General features: G+C 39.2%; 1 protein-coding gene across 2 annotated transcripts in view; it reads left to right on the top strand.

Moving 5' to 3' along the window:
• Nucleotides 1-7,702: 7,702 nt before the first annotated feature.
• ITPR3 (inositol 1,4,5-trisphosphate receptor type 3) overlaps nt 7,703-22,034 on the top strand; it is a 110,926-nt gene continuing 96,594 nt past the window's right edge. For both annotated transcript variants that reach the window (XM_026716897.2, XM_087929607.1), the window contains exon 1: nt 7,703-8,224. In XM_026716897.2, coding sequence (XP_026572682.1) covers nt 8,136-8,224 — 89 coding nt within the window. In that variant the 5' untranslated portion in view covers nt 7,703-8,135. The remainder of the gene's footprint in view (nt 8,225-22,034) is intronic.

Raw genomic sequence — 22,034 nt, 5'->3', positions numbered from 1 at the left:
ATTGAAATATTCAATGACTTAATCAGAGATGATGGGGATATATAGCAAACAAAACACGAGCTTCATATTAGAGCTTCAAACACAAATTTCTATTGTATTCTGCAGAGCCCTTGGTAAACAATGACTTGGTTCAAGTTACATGCATACAGATACGTGCAGATTTCCAAATTCATTGCAAAGTTAGAATAAATGACGAAAGGCAGTAAGAGGTGGACTTTGAACTTTTTTTATGAAACAGGTGCTAATTCAATATTACAATCTGAATCAACAAACTCTGAAACTAGCTAAGGTAGCAGGTTCTAGTCAAATAGCTATCTCAGTCTGTTGTAATAATGTTTCCCAGTTTGCTATTCAAATTTAATACTTGGATTGAAGCAGATATACAATAGAAGAACCTTGTGTTAATTTTTATCTCTCCAAAGCAAGAAACTTATTTAACATCAGCCATGACCTTTCAACTAGAATTTCATGGCTGCATCTATAAAATATTCTAGTTGATTGATTGATTGATTATGTGCCATTAAGTCAGGGTCAAATATTAGCAACCACATATATTTTCTCTATGATAATATGTTCCTAACTTAGTCTTTCACATCTTCCAATGGTGCACCCATCACCCATGAACCTGAGTACAAAGAGAAGCTGATGAACGTCATAATACTCTTCAAGAATCTAAAATAGGTATCATAGAAGAAAGCACCTTATCACCATAGAGTGCAGGATAGAGCAAAATGTCTTAAAATTATGGGGAGACAGATTTTAATTGATTTTTTTTAATAAGAACAGGTTTATCTTGGAACTAATTAACTAAACAGGGGGTGGGTTCCCCCTGCTTGGATATGTTCTACAGAGATGACCATCTGTTGGGGATGGTTTAATTTGGATTTTTGGCAGCACAGAAGAATGGATTCAATGGTCAAATGGTTCTATTACTTAAAATTCTTTAAACGAGAAAGTAAACTTCCAAAGGCATTTTCAGGGAATGACTGCTGTTTTTGAAATTTAGGATCCTACAAGGGAAACTCGCATCCTATTTGGTCATGAAGTAGCCTCTGTGATCTTGACTGAGGGTTGTAACAACAACAACAACAAAAGATGGGATCCATGTGAAAGGAAGTCATGCTTGGTGGTCTCAGCTCCTTCAGAGTTACATTAAATGTAGTAGGGTTTATCTGTACTGTATGATTGTTGAAATGATCAGTCTAGTTCATAAAAGAATCACTTTCAAGAATAGCAGTGCAACTAAAGCCTACTTTAATTCTGACTATTTTCTGGGATAAATGTTTCTAAATTTGCCTTGGTCTTTTTTTTTTTTAAAAAAAGAGAATATTTCTTGACAGACCTGAATTTTCAGTTTCCCTAGAGAAACAGCATCACATGATTTCCCAGGTCTGCTATATCTAGGAAGGGAGAAAAAATAGAACAGTGAATAATTGTGAAGCCCAACATCAGTTTCTTTGTTCTTGAAAAGAATGGAATCTATTTTTAAAGATGTTTGTTATTACAGCAATGACAAGGTAAATGGAAAAAACAGCATATAAAAATGTAGATCAGAGGAGGATCCTATCTGCTATTGAAGTTGCCAAGCTCCTTCAGGGACGTGCTTCATGGGCACTGTCACGAAGGAATTGCTATGGCAGTATAGCTACTTTAAAAAAAGTACCCAGAAGGGAAACAAAACATTTGGCTGTAGCCGTTTTCTTCTTCACTCTGTGAAAATGCTTTTAAGTTCTACATAGGACTCAGAGGTTAAACTTGAGATTGATGGTTTGCTCTACAGCATGCTAGTTTATGAATTTTTTTTGAAAGATAAGGTACAGGATAAAAGCAGTATTTTTCCAATGAAGTCAACATAGCTTCAAGATGTGTAAAACTTGTAATGCTTTGTTCTTTATTAGTTTGGACATGAGGATAGATGATCTGCTGTGGGGGTGGATCAAAGGGATATTTTGGAAGTGCTGAGTGGTGTTCTTTCCCATTGGATCTCTAGCCCACGATTACCACAGTAGTTATTTCTTTTCCAATGTTGTCCTCTCTGTTAGTCATTTTTTTTTCATACCAACCAACTTCCTTCTCCCTATTTTTAATCCCAGTTTCTCTCTAGGCTTCAAGCAAGGTGGAGAAGAGCAGATTTCCATTATATTATTTGGGAAACTAGAGCTGTATTACTAGAATAGAATTCTTTATTGGCCAAGTGTGACTGGACACACAAGGAATTTGTTTTGGTGCAAATGCTCTCAATGTACATAAAAGAAAACGACAGTACAGTATTTTGCTTTTACAGGAGCTGCACATTTCCTGATCTTTAAATAATATATGTGGAAAAATGGGCCTTTTGCACTTTTCTGCTTTAAGCAATAGTGCAGCAGTCCCAAATTCCGCTCACGGCAATGTTCCAAAAATAATGTTGTGAAATGGAAACTTAACCCTCCTTTCCTCAGTTTCCCCCCTGTAGTTGTCAACCACAATCACTCCTCCTCATTAACAAGCTATTTAATTTCAATTCTCCTATGCTTCATACTTCATGACCTACAATAATGGCACGGTCTGCTTTTCTCCTCCCTGGGGCTATTTCTGCCTGGTCTCTTCCTCCATTTCTTTATTTCATGTTATTTTCAACTGGGAAAAGACCAAAAGGAGCAGTCAAACCAGTTAGAAGAACCTCCTATAGTGGGGTCCATTCTATTCATGCTGTGCTGCCCTGATCAAAGATGTTGCAACAACAGCAAATATTACACCAGCATTGTTTTGTATTTCTCAGGAAAGGGAGGAGAGGATTTAAGATTTGAAAGAACAAAAGTCTAAGATAAACGGGATTGTTTACTTTGAACATTTATAACATTTATAATCCATCAATACAGGGCAGTCTTCAATTTACAGTTCATTTAATAATCATTCAAAGTTACAACGGCACTGAAAAAAGTGACTTATGACTGTTTTTCACACTTATGACCATTGCAGCATCCCCATAGTCACATGATTTATATTCGGATACTTGACATGGGGGTCATGTGATCCCCTTTTGCGACCTTCTGACAAAGCAAGGTCAATGGGGAAACCAGATTCACTTAAAATCATGTTACTAATTTAACAACTGCAGTGATTCATTTAACAAACATGACAAGAAAAATCATAAAATGGGGCAAATTTCTCACTTAAGCAACATAACCGTTGGGCTCAATTGTGGTCATAAGCCGAGGGTTACCTGTATGTGGTTACTATTCAGACAATATTACAGTTATTTTCTTTTCCTTTGAATATTTGTAAGCGTACACGTGTAGGAAGAAGACAAAAGTAGTAATAGGACAACTTGGGAGGCTGCACTTGGAAAATACAAGGCTCCAGTATTGGACTAATGATGAAATACACAAAATTAAGTGTTCAACGCTGTAGTTTTTCCTCTTCCTTTTTAAGGATTCTATCATGTACTCCTTAGAGCTTCTTAGTCATCCTGGTCAGAGTTGTTTCAAAGGTGAATTTTCTTTTCTTCGAAAGGCAACTGGACTGTTTTTTTTTTTCCTTGAGGAGGAAGAAGAAAAGGTTTTGCTTCTCATTCAAGAAGCTTCATCAGTTGTGATGGCAGGGGGATGGACGGATAGGTACTGACTGTTGAGGCTGAATGGTGGGGAGATGGAAGGATAGGTTCTGATAGGATGGTGTGCGGTGGGGAAGATGGAAGGACGAATAATGGATGGAAACTGAACAAGGAGCGATTTAACCTGGAAATAAGGAGAAACTTTCTGACAGTGAGAACAATCAACCAATGGAACAGCTTGCGCTCGGAAGTTGTGGGAGCGCCATCACTTGGGACTTTTAAGAAGAGATTGGACTGCCATCTGTTAGAAATGGTATAGGGTCTCCCGCTTGGGTGGGGGGTTGGACGAGATGACCTATAAGGTCTCTTCCAACTCTGATTATCTGTATCTATCTGGATTCTATTTCTTTGCAGACATCTCATTGATAGCACTCTCTGAGAGCTGTTAAAGCCACTTGGGGAAAAAAACAATCCAGTTTCCTTTTGAGGAAAAAAAGACTATCATATGCCATGTTTAGCTAATATCTTTGTTTATTTAGAGTGGAAAAATTCTCCCTATGGACAAAAGCAGAGTAGGGGGAAAGAAAAAAAAGCAGGAAAGTATTGGGAAGGGGAAGAGAACATTCAATTTTGGCAATGCCAATGACAGTAGATAAAGCAGAGCAGCTGCATTGTAAAGAATTCAGCAGGAGGCATCATGAGTGGAGATTTAAGGAGATCCCCACCTTGCATCTAATAATTTGGGTGATGCATTTCCAGTTATCTCCCAAAAGGAGCCAATCCTCAGCCATGATTACCAGATTGTAGATAATGTTGGGAGATGGCTGGGTGCTTCTTTAAAAGAAAACTGGCTAACAGCTAACTGACAAGTTGAAGTGTCTACAGGGTGAAGCAGACAGGAGAACTGGACTCTAATGTTCTGCTTCTTAGTCATGTTTCTTTTGAAAAGTACCTGCGCAAAACTTGCCAAGGAATGAGTGAGTTTCAACAAAGGGCTAAATCTACTGGTCTAGACATCTGCCAAAACCCACTTCCTCCCTAAATCCCATTTCGATATCTCTTATAATAATATCTCTATTAATGAATATTTTCACACTAAATAATGAGATTTGGTGGGATTTGAAGGCAGAGAAATGAAGTTAGAAGAATCCATTACTGGCTGCCTTAACATTTTTTTGTAGAAGCAGAATAAAGACATTTCCATTAAATAGCTAACAATTGGGAATGTCATTATGAAGAGAAACACACACCCACATATATATTAGCCCAGAAGTTGGGAAAACAATATTTTATCTGAGCCTTGGAGATATGCCTTTAGAGTTATATGAATGCTGCCCTATGCTTCTTGGAGAAAGGGGAGGAATAAATGTACTAAATTCACCTGTCTGGGTCCCACACACATTTATCATTTTAATATTCTAGCTTAAATATTCTGGCTCCTCATGCCTGCAGGAGATATAGACTTGTCTGCAAGAAATGATTAAAAAAGTCATGATGATTACTAGGACAGTACCACTGAATCTCCACCTACTTTTTATATGCAACCCTCATTTAAAAAAAATGTGGAGCTTCAATGGCATCACCAAGGCCACCATCTTGCTTCTCTTTTTTTAAAACCATACCCTGCTGACAACTCCAGAAGACAGAAATTACAAACATGCTCCATGGAAGATGGGCATTAAAGCATAAAGCTGGAGAACTGATTTTAAGATAGCCTGCTTCACTTTGGAAACAAATTAGTGCAAGAAAACAACACATCTATTGCTGCTGCTTTGGATAACAAGGTTGTAGTTCCTTTCCTAGCTGCAATATAGGCCAAAACTCTCAGAAGGTCACATTCCCCTTATCACTGCATATCTACTTCTCATCACTGCACGTTCCTATCTTCAAAAAAAGCTGAACAGGTCAAGTTACTGCTTGTAACACACTGCAGTCTTATCAGTAAAAGGCAATCTTAACCTCTCTGTTAGACAACAATTCCTATTCTTGCTTGTTTTTAATCAGAACATAAGCAAAGTCTGGCTAGATCAGGCAACAGCCCTTCCTTATCCAGCTTTTGCTTGGTGCCTCACAAGCAGATGGACATCCTCTTCTTCTGTTCTTATTCCCAGCATTCTGCCTGCAATAAGGAGGTAGCCCTGAAACTTTAAAACTGTTGAGATATTCTTCCATGAAATTTATCCAACCTTTCTAATCAGTGAAATGCTGCATGAAAAACTGCAATCTTTAGCCCTGCTTGAAATCTGCTTTCAGTCAGATTTCTTCATTGGAGGATCAGAGGTCTCAGTGTAGAGGCAGACATAGGAAGAAAACTTTTTTTTTTCTGGTCACTTTATGGTATGCAGGATTTATGCACTTTGATCACATCCTCTCTCAATTAGTTTTTCCGTGCTAAAGATTTGCACAATTCTAGCCTTTTCTAGTAAGTGCTCTAATGAATTCTGTTGCTCTCTGATGCACTTTCTCCCATTTCTACTGTGTACTTTTCAAATGAACCAGAAATCCATTCATTATTCCAGTTGCGGATGCATCATTGATTTATACAGGGGATTGCGGTAGCAGCAGTTCCGTTTTCAAACCCTTTTTTCCTGGTTCCTGATATAGGTGTGTGTTTCCCTTTCTTCTGGTGCCAGCCCTCAAATGAAGCCCTTTCTTAATATATCTGAGGTATACGATTTATATTGACTGTTTCCTAGTATGATTTGATTGCTTATTGTGCCCTATGACTATTATTAAGTGTGGTACCTGATAAGTCTTGATGAATGTATCTTTTCTTTTATGTACACTGAAAGCATTTGCACCAAGACAAATTCCTTGTGTGTCCAATCACACTTGGCCAATAAAGAATTCTATTCTATTCTACAAAGGTTTTCATTTAGTCATCCAGTAGAATGCCCAGGATTTATTTTCTTTTAAATTACTTTTTGGATTTTCTTTCTTTTCTCCCTCGGACAATCAGACAAAAACACTATGCCGTTCTGGCTTGAACTGTGTATACAAATGGAGCTCCAGTCCCTTTTAAAAACAAACAAAACTTTGTTGCTGCTAATTTCCTAGCGAAACAAAAGGGAGAGTCAGCTAGAGCAGGGTCTCCAACCTTGGCAACTTTAAGGCTTGTGGACTTCAACTCCCATAATTCTTTGCTGGCTGAGGAATTATGGGAGTTGAAGTCCACAAGCCTTAAAGTTGCCAAGGTTGGAGACCCCTGAACTGGAGCAACTCACACATGTCTTTCCACCTTCACTGAATCGCAGGAGGGTGAGTTGCAGCGCCTGCCTCCACAGGAAGGCAGGCGCTGCAACACCCGGCTAAGGCAGGGGTCTCCAACCTTGGCAACTTTTAAGCCTGGAGGACTTCAACTACCAGAATTCCCCTTTGCTGGCTGGGGAATTCTGGTAGCTGAAGTCTGCCAGGCTTAAAGTTGCCAAGGTTTTATTTGTTTTGTCAAGCGATTATAAGATAACAGGTATAAGTATAAACATAGTTATAAATACATGAAATGGATACATATAAGAAAAATACAAAAAATATAAAATAAAAAGGTTGCAGGCCGCTGCCCTAGGGAGACTAGACAAAAAGCAAAAAAATAAAAAATAAAGTTCAGCGCTCTTCCGATTTCTATGCCACGTGATCAAAACAAAAGCCCGTCTCTCCCCCCGCACCACCGGCATTAAAAAGCTCGGCAGAAAGAGCACGGGTGTCGTGCGCGGATGCCGAGCAGGAGGAGGGCGGAGCAAAAAATAAATAAATTAAATTTAAATTAATTTTTTTTAAAAAAATCAAGGCATCCAAGATCAAATATTGGCCCAAAGCAAGAAGAGAAGCCGAAGGAGCGCGTGTTTCTGCTCGGTGGTGCGGGAGAAAGTAGCGCCGTTGCCTTGCCTGCGTAATCGTGTTCCGGGAAGGGCTAACATAAATTTCGTTTGGGGCTTTACCCAGCCTAATGGTTTTTAGGCGGAGGGAAGGAGAGAAGAAGACCGACAGTAATATTAATGAATTCCCCACTTTTCTCCTTCCCGCCTCAAGAGCGAGATACTCTCGCTCTCTTCACCCTCAGCGCTCTTTTGGAGCCTGGAAAAAGTTTCTCCGGTGGGCAAGAGGCGGGGCTAGCAGGGGTGTGGCTTCCATCTTGCACTCTTTGCCATCAAAATTTGCATTGAATATTTCATCCGGACTTCCTGATCGGTTTCTATTGGGTGCAGGTAGAAAGCTTTGTAGGCACGAGAGTGTCAGTGGGGACTCAATGCAAATCTCTGGTCAATCCGTCCGCTCCCCGTTCCCTTCCCTCCCTCCCTCCCCAGGCTCCCAGCGCTAGCTCGATTCCAAATCCCGTCTCTCTCTCTCTCTCTGTCTCTCTGTCTTACGCTCCGGTTGAGCGAGCGTTTAAACCACGACCTGGCTAAGCGCAACCACGTGTAAACTGGCGGGAGAGATCTTTTGCCGATGCCTGGAGTGGAGGAGCCTGTGGATTAGTAATTCCTGGTGCCCAGCCGCCGGGCACGTGGTGAGGCGCTTCTGTGGGAAGTGAAGGAAAAAGCGAGGAGGAGAAAAAACAAAAACAAAACAAAACAAAAAACGTCGGGACCAAAGCGCTGCAATCATGAATGAAATGTCCAGCTTTCTGCACATTGGGGACATCGTCTCCTTGTACGCCGAAGGGTCGGTCAACGGCTTCATCAGCACTTTGGGGTGAGTCAGGAGCAGCACCCTCTCGGACGCAGAGGAGGAGGAGGAGGGTGGGAGCGGTGGGGAGACGATTTGAGTGTCTCTTGGTCTGGTACAAAGGAAACGGACCCCACCTCATCCCAACAGGAGTGCTACCACTCTTAGGTGCAGGCAACAATGCCCAGCCACACTGCGAACCGGAGGAGTTTCGCTCTGAAGTTTCGAAGAGGAACCCTCTGCCTTTCCCAATCCACAGTCAGCCTCGTCTTTCTTTTCAGAGTTTTTTACGCTTCGGGAGGTGGTGGTTGTAGTGATGGCGGGGGCGGTTGGCATGTCGCCTCTCTGCCTTCAGAAGAAGCGAGGAGCTTGTCGGTAGAGAGAGACTGAGGGGGTGGGGGAGTTTCCTGGGCTTGTTCAAACGAGTCGGTGGCCGGTTGCAGTCGAGCTCTCCACCAGCAGGGGTCTAAGGCTTCCGGACCACAGTGCCCCGTTCGTTTCGATTGGGTTCCTTAAGCCTGCCCTGGGGAGGTTTGGAAGAGTGGTAGGCGACTGGCCTGGGCTGTAGGAACTGCTACTGTTGCAGCCGGAATATGAAGATACTTTAGAAAAACAAAAACAAAAAACAAAGCTATGCCTGGTTGGAAGGAACCTAAATCAAACAATGTATTTTTAAAATCGGGGAATCTGCCCTGGTAGTTCTGTACCTGGTTGCTTATTAGAATAATCATGGAGTTGTTTGTCCCCTCAGACAGGAGTTAACCCCGAAAGCTTTTTTTTGCCTGCAGCAAAAACAGCCACCCGCATAATTGCACAAAGAAGACCAAATGGCATATTAAATACAGGATATGCTTGTATGGGGAACAGACTCCTCAGAAGAAGTATTTTACTCACTCATTTCAGTGACAGCTCCAAACTGTTGGTGGCCTTAATGCCGCCTGCCGGGTGCAGATTTAAAGCAAATCTCTACAAAAAAGAAGGCCCTGGTTTAGTTTTGGTTAAAATATAAAAAGAAAACAGTTGTGAAATGGGCTTGTGTATTTTGTGCTGTCTGTTTCCTCTTAATCTTCTCACTCTTGTTCTTTTTTTTCCTCTCCAAATCCCTTTCACCACACTCGTCCCTGTCATCTTCAGTTTGTAAGGCTTTGGGGCAGGAACTTTGTCACTTCTGGGTTCTCTACACAAAATCTGGTTTATAGCTGGCACTCAGTAAATGCTAATTAGCAGTGATGAATCAGTGCTTATAAACGGTGATATAACCTGTCAAATAACTTGTCAGTACTTGGAAACTGCCAATGGTTGCCAACCAGCTCTGCTATTTTATTCTTTCTTTGGGGATCCATGTGTTCTGGAGAAAAGTAGCAAAGCAATCTAACTGTTTAGATTTTGGTAACTTCTATCTGTCCAGGATCTTACTTAAAACTAATCCCATAGGTAAGTGATTTGTATTAGGATTCCACAGCCATGGTTCCGTTTATCTCTTTCTGCAGGGCAAACTATTCCTTTTCAACCTCATCTCTTAGCAGCCAGTTTCTGGCTAGATCACTAAATCTCATACTGATTATTCTAAGACATGTTGATGGGGTACTTGCTATACTCCTGCAATGACTTTATGAGATCCAAGTAAGTTGTTAGCAAAATTAAGTGAGGTCGATTCATGTCTGGAAAAAATCTAGCATATATTAGATGAACTTGGACTGAACAAGCAGAGCTCAAGTAACAAAAAGCAATCATGCTAGCTTTCTGTGATAACAGGGTCCTTTACTGTTATTTTTCACATAATGATATATCATTATCATCATCATTATGTCCCATACAAAAGCACATTGAGTAGTAAATATTTTCCAGTAGTTTTGATCATTTGCAGCATGTTTGGCACATTGTCTCATAGCCATAACAATATATGACTAATAACATTTTCCCCAAGAATCCATATTACTAAAGTTCTAAAAAAAATGTTATTTAGAAAACACCTGCAGATGTTCTGTACAAGTGGAGATTATGGTACTGTCCAGATCTATTGTGCTCCTTGTTGTATGTTTTGATTTTGATGATTTTTTTGTCCTCAGACCTTAGCATTATTGCCAAGTCTTCCTATAACACTGGATAATAAAATTCAATATCTGCATCTTTAAATAATATACAGATAAGTGAATATATAGTTATAGAACTATAAATAGTGCACTGGCCTGCATGAAGGAATGAACACAATAAAATATCATGAAAAATGGTAGATTTTCACAGGGTCTTGAAGATGAGTGGCCACAAGGTTTTTGCCCAAAGCAACCCTATCTTTGTATGTGAGACTCAATTTGGTGCAACGGTGAAGGCATCAGGCTAGAAACTGGGGGACCATGAGTTCTCCCACCTTAGACTGCTGATTGACCAGGAGCTACTCAGTCTTTCTCAGCCCTAGGAAGAAGGCAATGGCAAATCATTTCAGAAATCTTGCCAAGAAAATTACAAGGACTGGTTCACATAGTTGCCAGGAGTTAAAGCCTGACTCAAAAGTAAGAAAAAAGCAAACAAAATAAAAATCTGTATGTATCAACTGCACCCACCCTGTTTGTGATCACATATACCTTTTTTGCTTTCTACTTGTATTATATTGTATTACCTTTAATTGTCCTCAAAGACCTTTCAGAAGCTACAATTGATCCAGATCACAGCGGCACCTGTATTGCAACATAACTTTGAAAGCTGCACTGGCTTTATAGACAATTCAAGGTGCTGGTTATCATCCCTTCATGGCGCAGGATCAGGTTATTTGGAGGATCACCTGTCTCTGATCATGTTTGCCCATCTTATGAGATTCAAAAGAGTGGTCCCCTTCAGATCCCCTGCATGAAACAGTGTCTTCCAGTAGGACCCAAGAGGCATGCCATCTGTATTGTGGCGCTGCCTTTTTACAACAGCATGCATCACAAGATTTGGATGTTCCCAATTCTGCTGACCTTCCTTAAAACTCTAAAATCTTAGCTATTCCTCACCAGATTAGGACACTAGATGGGTCCATCTGGAAAATGGGTTTAGGATTTTGAATATATTTTGCTTTTGGTCTTTGTTTGTGCTATTTTACACTGTGTTGTTTTGTTTTTATTGTTTATTGTATGCGGTTACTAATTCTGTGCTGGCTATCCAAAGTCACATTTTGTGAATTGGACCACCACATAAATCACTTAAGTAAATAAATAATTATGTCAAAAATTACTTTAGCCATGAAAATATTCTCTTGGACAACAAGAACATCTCCCTGACTGCTAAGATGGAAAGTACAGCTGTCTATAACCAATGTGGAAGCAAAGCCAATCTTAATAAAAAAAGAGCTGTAGGCAAAAGGAAGTAGAAGCATGGGATGATTGGGTGGGAACATCTATTTCATCCAAAGTCTACTAGTCAGCAGTCACAGGTTCGTGCGGCTGATTGCGGTCATTGCTTAAAACAAAAATGAAGTTTACATTAGTTTTTGAAATCCATGTAATTTACAATTCAAATTAAATGCAAACTCAAAAGTAAGTTCAACTGGGTCCAATTATGCTAGCCTAGATAATAACGATTTTTTATTGATTAGGCATCGGAATATAAAATACAGGACAATAGTAAGATGTAATGCGTTAGAAAATAGTATAAAAAGTGTAAGTAAAAGAAAATGCAAACTGTATCTGTGACTCCTACAATTTACTTGTCAGATTCACATATGCAGTTTTGTTTAGATAGTGAACAATTATTATATGTACTTTTTCAATTCCAATAGGCCACTCATCTAACGTGCGATTGAAGACATTGATCAATCTTTCTTACACAGTTGACAAATGATATACATGTGTGCTATGTCCTCTATCTTTGGTGTGACCTACCCTAGATAACAGAGCCAGTGTGGTGTAGGCTTACTGCACCAGTCAAGAAAGTGGAGACCATGAGATCTAGTCCTGCCTTAGGCCTAAAGCAGGCTGTGTGAACTTGGGTCATTTACTTGTAGGCCAAGGAAGAAAATAATGGGCAAACCACTTCTAAAAGCTTGTCAAGAAACCTTCAGTGTCTTGTTTAGGTGGTCTCCAGGAATCAACACTAATATAAAAAGGGAAAGAAAGAAGAGAAAAGAAAAGGAAGGAAAAGATTGCAGGCTCTTCTTTCTGAAGTTGTTTGGGTTGTCTATTCAAATTTGAGCCAAATTTATCCAGGTCATTAAGTGTTGCCAACATGAAAAGCTCTTCCATTGCTCTGTAGTACAGAAGGGAGAAATATATCCATAGCAGGAGAGCTAGTCACAATCATTACTGTGACTACTGTAAGTAATGAGTTTTCAGCCTGAAGTTCTTGATTTGCTTATATGTTTAAAAAAAAATTGTGAACCCTATCTTCACATTTGTTATGGGGATTATATAATTCTATTTTCATGACGCTGATTGAAATGAACAAAAATAGAATTAAATAGTAAATGTACAGTATTTAATTAGTGTTACTATAGTTTATGCTATTTTTTGACAGGATGCCTGTGCAAAATAGTTGCAAAATAAAAAAAGGTAAATTAAAATGCAATTAATGTCTTTATCCGCTTTACAATCATAATTTATTTTCTTTGCTTGATACTTTGTAGACTATCCATGTTTCTTTCTCCTTATCTCAGTCAGTCAGTGACTGACTGTTGAACTTTGGCCCTTGCTGATGATCCTGGCTCATGGTACCCAGAGGCGGTATTCAGCAGGTTCTGACCAGTTCTGGAGAACCAGTAGTGGAAATTTTGAGTAGATTGGAGAACCGGCAAATACCAGCTCTGACTGGCCCTGCTCCCATCTATTCTCTGCCTCCTGAGTCTCAGCTGATCGGCTGGGTCTTCTTTTGTTGCCCTGCACAGGAGAATGGAGCTGGAAAGCAGGTTACTGGAGTGGGGGAGGGAATGGGGTTTTTCAGTAACTTTCCCCCAGGAGTGGGGAGGGAATGGAGATTTTTACAGTATCCTTCCCCTGGAGTGAGATGGGAATGGAGATTTTACAGTATCCTTCTCCTGCCATGTCCACCGAGCCACGCCCACCAAGCCACACTATGCCCACCAAGCGACGCCCACAGAACCGGTAGTAACATTTTTTGAATCTTATCACTGATGGTGGAACATAGCTGTGGGACGTTTTAGATGCACAACAAAATCATATGTCTTCAAATTTGTTATTTATTTAACTTCTATTTAACTTCTATGCTACCCATCCCACCTAAGAATATTAAAATCAATAAAAACGAGATAAGACATTAAAACATTAAAACAATAAATATCACCAGAACTGATTTAGATTTTGTATACAATTACTAAGTTCTAGAACTTCTTTGTTGTGAAGAAAAGCACTTTGCAGGAATGGGTGAAGTGATATAAGTCATTTGAAGAAATGACATTCAGATTTGTAGAACTTTTAAAATAGCTTTTTTCTTAGGCCATCTTTCAGTCCTTGCTAGGGCATAGCCATAAACATGTTAGTCAGCATATCTGGTGATTGCCATTTATGAGAAGATTTGTAGCCTGATTTTACAACCAGTTTTACTATGTTTATTAAAATAGGTCCCCACCTTCTCCCTGTGTGTATCTTGCTGCCCTCCTTTCCCTTCTTTGTGAATTTTTAAATCAGTTTTGGTGTTAATATTTATTATTTTAAAGTTTTAATGTCTTGTCTTGTTTTTATTGATTGTAATAAATCTAGGTGAGATAGAAGTTAAACACACACATCCATGATACAATTATAAATAAGATTTTTTATCAGGATACCCATCTATATTTGACTTAAAGTCTCCTATAAATTCAATTTGATTGTGAAAATGTTCTTACATTTATCAGTTTTAATCAACTTAGCCATGTTGGAGAGATACAGCAAACCACAATTTGCCTGGATTTCACTTTAGTAGTGAATGAGGAGTAGGCTAATTCTGATCCATCTTCCTTATCAGCTAAGTTAACAAACCACCAATGTCTATATCCATGGTTTGACTGGCATGTTGTCTGAAATCATTGCAGAGAAGTTAGCCAGAAATAAAGTCAAGAATGGTCTGTAGCTTCTTAAGCTGGCAAGTGCTAGATGATTTGGTAGACCAAATAAAACTGAATACTTTTGCTGGCTCTTCCAGTCTCTCTCATGCTGCCAGCCAATGAGATGAATAAACAGAAATGGAAAATCCTATCACCTTAGGCTGTTCATTTTTGAAATATCAGATCTGTTTAATTGAACCCAGATTTTAATGGTTAGATCAGGTCCTTTGTGCTTAAATTTCAATTCTAGATCGTATTCTTTGTGAAGAGTGGCATTAAAAGCTGGCCAAAATGCTAAAATTACACAAAATGACAACGTTGGAATGAATGTAGAACACAATTAGAGGCTCTGTTGAAAAAAATGAAAGGTTGTTCTGCAACACAAGAACCGGTTGGTTACCAATTACTGTATGTCAAATCAGAATGACCTCAAGACTAAATAAAGCTGCCAGTTGCAGCCTTTACTTAACCTCAGATTTAGTTTTGAAGGCTTTACATTACATTTTCTTACAAAAGAAAAGGTAAGATTGAAAGGCAAGAAAAATAATATTCAAATAAAAGAATGAATGCAAAAATAATTTTGATGATATGCACAGAATTTTAAATGATTGTTCTTATTTTACTATAATTAATAGGGTTTTCACTAGTTCTTCTAGTGTATTTTTGTCCAGGGTACACACTTCTAGGTAATTATTATTGCAGAATACTGTGACTCTGTCTTGCTTTTGACAGATCTTTGGTGGTTTTTAGCTATCAAACAATACAGTAGCACTACAAGCCATATACAAGGAATGGAACACGTTTATCTCTTCAGCTCTTATTGAACTTTTGATAAATATAGCCCATACAAAAAAAAAAAACTCTTTTGGGATATTCTGTAATTTCAAGAATGGGAAAGGATCCTGTAAGAAAAAGAATTTTAAGAAACACTGGTCTATATGAACCCTTTTCTAGATTTAATAAGTACATTGATGGAAGACTGGCCAGCTTCCTACTTCGCTAATATGTCTATTCAAGTGGATTCTCAGCAAAAGTTTTATGTATCTATATACTGTATAAGTGAACATCTTGTACATTTAAGGAGAGACCTGAAACTGGAGTCACTGTCCATATATTTAAACGTACTTAGAGAACTCTTTCATATACTGGGAATAAAAATGCTAATTTCGTGTCTCTTCTTGGTACATTGGGAACCTTTGCAGGACTATTACATGATTGATTTCATGTAATAAGATCATATTTATAACTTTTAAGAAAGTTATTAACTCATTTCTCTATACTGAATTGGCCTGTTTATTTACCAAACTTTGTGTATTTTAACTAGAAGAGAGTCTCCAAAGTCTGAAGCTGTCAACTTCCTCACCACCTGTTTCCTGAATCTTTAACCAAACTAGGGACTGTATCTGTTTTCTGTTTTCAAAGCCTGTACTGTACAACCTCACACCTACACCCATGCTGTAACTTGGAGATCTGTACCTTAAATAGTGGGTCTAATACATGATTTTGAGTGAAATGTCATGAATGTTTAATATCTTTAGCAAAATACTTTGTGTTTCCGACCTAGTTTTTCTCCCTTGCACATCCATCTCATTCTTGCTGTAGTATCTCCAATTAGACAATCAGATTCAATAAATCCTTTTAATGTTAACTTTATCATTTGGATGCTACAGACTTTTAAAGCACCCATTGGCTTCCTGTCTAACACAATACCTTTTTGATCCTAAAATAGCATGATTAATGTTGAATGAACAAGAGAGTGGGGTGCCCTATTCAATAGTACAATGATGCAATGTCCTCTGGCATATATGGAACATATGCTGCTGTTTTCTATCCTAGGAGTTTCCACCTTAAAACTATGGCTGGATAAGACAAATCTACAATAATTTATATTCTGGGGTGATTTAACATTCATATATGCTAGTTAAGAACATAGAGAAAATATTCTGGGCCTGGTGAAAGCTCTGGTTAGTTTAGTTTTAGAGTCCCCAATCTAAAGTAAGTGAAGCCTATAATGGATTAGGAGGAACATTACATTTAGTCTGTTCTACTAATATAAATTATTCCTTTTCAGTGACAAAATAACATGGAGGATCAAAGAGGGAATGTTGGCAGATTTATACCTGAGAAAAAGCTTCATTTGATGACGTTTCTTGTTCTTGGTGCATGCATTGAATCCTTTCCTTCTTTGCATTGCATTTTATATTAGGGGTGACAGTCTTACCATGTTTATACGGGCAACGATAAAAAAGTATGTTGTGCTTATGTTAGAGTACTTGCTGCTAGTTTGGAGTGTTACTTACATCAACGTAAGGGGAGCTACACCCCCTAATTTTAGGCAGTTGTGGTTTGCTTGGTTTCTGATAGTTGCAGAAAAGGGTTTAGGAAGCCACAGAGGGACTGGTGGCTCCGGTTGCTAGCTGTGCAATCTGAGCCACGCTGTTTTGTGCATCATATGTGTTTTCTTCTTCCTTTATGTTATGCTTTGAACCATAAGCAACATTCTCTGTTATTTGATCTGTCCTATTTTAGCCTTCTGCAAAATTAAGTCTGCTGCTTTGTGACTACTTAAAATGCAGGATTTCTATTTTGGTGAACTCCCTTTTGGGACAGTGTAGTAATTAGCTAGGACTGGTGCTAATTAGCTCTAGTGACACTTTCTCAGATATGGTGCACTAAATGTTTGATTGCAAGCATCTGGATAAGGAATCCTGTATGGCCTATTTGTTATTAGCTTCTGAGGGCCTTACAGTGTAGCTAAATCTACTTCTCTAAACCATATTAAGTGTTTCATATTCATAGTAGTATAGGCATGGTTTGGGTAAAATTGAAAATATATCTGTTACCCGAAGCAATGCTTTTCTAGCTCAGAGGAATGTTTTCTTTTATTTTCTCATCATTTTGTATTTCTGCTTCTGACCTACTAGTATATTCCATAGACTTTATTGGTTGTAGCATTGATCTAAAGAATTATATGTAGGCAAGGTTCTTTGTCTCTAACAGAAAGCAAACAATTGCTTGCCTGAAAAGTCACTTGGCCATCTTCTTTCCTTGTTCTTTTAGAATTAAAAAGATGTGTTTTTATTATGGTTAATTAGTCCAAAAAGTGAATATGTATACTTCTGAAACATAGATTTAACATCAGGAATGTGTATATTGATTTCTGATTTAGCAGAGATATGGTCTCTCGATCTTTCTACCTATTCTTCTATTCTTCATCTTTCTTTTATGGCTACCTAGTTCATATCATGATTCTAGACAAGGGGTCCCCAAACTTGGCAACTTTAAGATTTGTGGACTTCAACTCCCAGAATTCCTCAGCCAGCATATTCTGGGAGTTGAAGTCCACAAATCTTAAAGTTGCCAAGTTTGGGGACCCCTTGTCTAGACAGCTCATAACAATAAATAAAAAATAGATGTTAAAAAAAATACACCCCCCCCCACTCCAGATTCTAGACCAAACAGTTTCCCAGCCTAGTCCAATGCTTGAGCCAACTGTACATTTGGAATTTTGAGACTGTTCTATTGGTGTTCTCATAAAATGACTGAGGTTGTTGAAAGCCCAGAAATGGAAGTGACAGGAAAGATGACTTAATCTAACACCTGCCACTGCACTAGTGAATCTCCTGCTACTGATAACCATCTTAGCTCTGCTGGAAGTTTTAAAATGTAGATGCCACCAGATTCAGAGAAACCATGTCCTACTGTTGAACAGCTTGTGATCACAGACAATCTGGTCTTCTGGAACAGCAGAAAACAAAATTGCTCCATTTTCTGTGTGGCTGCCCATTAAATACCATCATGTCAGTTCTTATTCTTTTTCTGGATTTCTTTAATAATAGCTTGTTTGACTCATTCCTGCAAAAAGTTTGTTCAAGTAAAAACTTGCAATGTTCCTCATAGTGTGGATGAATTTCTTTATCCTAATCAGCAAAGCAGCGCACTATTCAATTAAGAAAATTGCACTAGCAAATGAATACAGGTCTCCCAGGGCTCAGATTTGGAATCAATCCATCTCTTTATATCTAAAATAAAGCTAGCGCCTGCCAAATTTGCCTTGGGATTTCCACGATGTTTTCTTCCCCTCCTATGAAACAAGCTTCTGTTTTTGTATCTTGTGGCTGAGGCATTCTTTCAAATGTCTCTTTTGGGTATTTTTGAGTTTGTTTCTACCACCCTGCAGCCATCCCACACCTTTTAGCTTCCCACACCTCCTAGCTGGAAGAGATTTATGGGAGGAATTCTTTCATGATGACTTCCTTTAAGACAGGATTTTCAAACCGTCGTTCTCCCTCTCTGCTTAGAAAGCAGGGACAAAGATGCATTTCTGTTGCAGCTTTAACTCTGGTTTTTCAATGGATGCTTCAAAATTCTGTCTCAGTGTGTGGATCTTGGGACCAATTGGATCTGGAGAGTCTTTTCATGTCTGGTTGTAAATACAATCCCACTGCTCTAAACAAATTGGGAAAGAATTTGGGACTGTAAATTCAAGGTTCCTACTTGAAGAGCGAGTGGCAGCTGTGGTTTGGAGGATGCTCCAGCTTGTGCACTAACTGTGCTCATTTCGAGATTGGGAAGTTCTGCTTACAGCTCCCTGTCTCTTGCTTACTTCTAAATTGGATTACTGCAATATGGTCTTGATGGGGCTGCTCTTGATGATCCCTTGGAAGCTACAGATGCTTCAGAATGTAGTGGGAGCAGGTAGTTATGGCCATTCTTCAATATGCCCATGTAATGTCTCTACAAACTGAGTTAGTGACTAGCGAACTTCCAGATACAGTTCAAACTTCTGCTTCTCTCCTACAAAGTCCTTCTTCCTGTAGGGCTGGGTTACTTGCAGAACTGTCTCATCTCCAGTTATTTTTGTCTAATAGTATCTGAATGAAAGGGCATACTCCAAGCTCAATTGGGCAGGCAATGTCATCTGGTGGCACCCAAGAGATCTGCCTATTATCCCCGCAGAGTGGAGGACCTGTGATATGATGGCCCTGAGCCTGCTGGCCTTTCAAAAAAACATTATAAAGATCCTGATTCTTCCCCTAGGCCCCGTGTTAGAGGATGGCATGATCCTATAGGTGAATTTTCCCTGGGACTTTATATCTTTATCTTTTCACGCTTCATTTTTTATTATTTATTTTGCTCTGTTGCTTATATGGATTTGTTGTTTAATTTTGTTTGCCACCCTGAGTTGTGTTGTGTGCAAAGTACAGGTAGTCCTTGATTTACAGCAGTTTGTTTAGTGACTGTTCAAAGTTACAATGGCACTGTAAAAAGTGACTTATGACTGTTTTTCATACTTATGACCGTTGCAGCATCCCCATGGTCACGTGATCAAAATTTGGATGCTTGGCAACTGGCTCATCTTTATGACGGTTGCAGTGTCCTTGGTCAGCTTTTGCAACTGTCACAGGCAAAGTCAGTGGGAAAACCAGATTCACCTAACAACTTGGTTACTAACTTAACAACTGCAGTGATTCACTTAACAACTAGCATGAAAGGTTGTAAAATGGGACAACATTCATGTAGCAAATATCTCAATTAGCAACTGAAATTTGGGGCTCAATTGTGATTGTAAGTCGAAGACTACCTGTAGCAGCTATAGAAAGAGAAATAAATAAAACAAAAAGGCAAACTGAAATATATATCTATGTTAATATCAGAATACATTTTGATCTTTTAATTGTGGGGGGACTTTGGCAGATAAATAGTTTTCCCCATCTATTTTTAGAGGTGTCCAGTTCAGATTTTGTGTGGCAAGTGTTTATAATGCTGATAGATCCTGATAGGTTTTCATTGTTCATATGTGTAGAAGACAGTATTACACTAAATGATCTTTGGGGAACTTTAAAATTGGGGAGCAAATGACAAGTGATAAATGTGTGTCAAATATCCTTTAGTCACTGCTGAGATCATCTTTATAAGATAAATATTACTGATGTGTTAGTGAGATTGGATATGCGTATGTTACATCTTTTTTATCATTGAAGATTATTCTATTTTGCTAGGATAATGAAAAAAGCAAATAAAACCAATCATGTGTCTCTTGTGTGTGTGTAATATTGATTATGTTGCTGAGAGAAAAATATCTGGTGCTGTCAGGCAATCTTTAAATAATTCCGCCAAGTCCAAGGAGAGAGGATTTAATTTTTATTCCTGAATTTGAAAGAGTTTACTGTACATGTGTCCTAAATTTGGTAACAATGTTTGGCATTTGTACAGCATAGTGAAGGGAAAGTTGTGGGTTCTCCAGATGTTAGGCTGCAAGTACCAGCATCCCTTACTGTTAGCCATGCTGGGGAGGGCCAGATGGATGGGAGTTGGAATCAAAACATTTTGGAAGACCACATCTTCCTCAGTTTTCATTTTTCACCTTTATTCTTTAAGGAAGGCCTTCATTATTCCTTTAATTTGCTAGATACACACCTTGCCTTTCTGCCAGAAGCTCAAGGCAGTACACAAACCATTTCCTCCTACAATTATTCCCATAATGGCAACTGGCCTCAATTCACCCAGTGTTGAATCTGGGTCTTCCTAGTTTTGATTGAGCACTTTAATCCCAATGCTATAATAGTTTTATGTCAACCAAGTTGGGAAGATCTATAAACCTTTGCCATTTTATACATTAAGTGGAGTAGGAGCAGCTTTTGCGATCACTTGAGGCAAATATAGTGTGGCTGGATTCCAAATGAATGTCTGCAATTTATGATAGGACTTTTTCTGATTTTACTAGCATAGCTAAATCAGATAGCAAAGAGAAATCTGAGAGTGGGAGATATGTGCAATAGAATAATTGCCAGTCATAATTGAAAATGTAATATGTCTCCCTAGCATTTTGCCTAATGCCTCTGTATTTTTGCTTCCTATAATTTGTCTAGGAAAGGAAAATTGTCTGGGAGAGGACATTGGTGGAGTGATTACATTAAAATATATCATTTAATGTTGTTGTGTTAAGCCTAATTCACACATAGTGCTGTCACACTCTAACTATGGTTTAGGCCAGGGATGTCAAACTCAATTTCATTGAGGGCTGCATCAGGGCTGTGGTTGATTTGGGGGAGGGGCATGTAGGAGTGGCCAACTGAGTGGGTGTGGCCAACTGGGTGGGCCAAAACCATGCTGGCCCGATGTTTCCTCTTCACATTGGGTAGACTGGGCTGAAGCCACGGTGGTCCAATGTTTCCTCTTTTCATTGGATAGACCAGCGTGGCTTTGGCCTGATATTTCCTCTTCACATTGGGTAGACCAGGCCGAAGCCACGCTGGCCCAATATTTCCTCTTCACATTGGGTAGACTGGGCTGAAGCCACGTTGGTCCAATGTTTCCTCTTTGCATTGGGTAGACTGGGCCAAAGCGACAGCGGGCCGGCCTCTAACATGTTCCAGGAGGACCTCGTGGCTGGAGCCAACCACATCTCTGTAGCAGACAAAAATGCTCTACAGAGAATAATTAAAACTGCCCAGAATGTCATCGGGCTCCAGCTACCAGCCCTGGATGACATCTTCGTATCTCGCTGTTTGAGGAAGTCACACAACATTTTCAGAGACTCTTCCCATCCTGCTTATAATCTTTGTGAACTGTTGCCTCCTGACAGAAGATACAGAACAATTAAGACTCAAACCACACATTTTCTGAACAGTTTTTAATTCGAGAGCTATAATTTCACTTAACAATGAACTTAGGGATGACCATCAGTGAGCTGTTGGACAGTATTACTTGGTCTGTTGTGTGGATGCTTGTGTGTTTAAAGGGGGGCAGGGAATTTTGGTGGGTGGGGGTGGGTTTGGGGATTGCTATGTGTGCACACGTATTGGGTCTGGTCTTTGGGTATTA

This window comes from Pseudonaja textilis, chromosome 3 (genome assembly GCF_049901715.1).
Source record: "Pseudonaja textilis isolate UNSWEBS1 chromosome 3, rPseTex1.2, whole genome shotgun sequence".
In the NCBI taxonomy this organism is placed as follows: Eukaryota; Metazoa; Chordata; class Lepidosauria; order Squamata; family Elapidae; genus Pseudonaja; species Pseudonaja textilis.
Note: the sequence above shows the minus strand (reverse complement) of the source record. Positions and strands in the feature narration are given on the sequence as shown.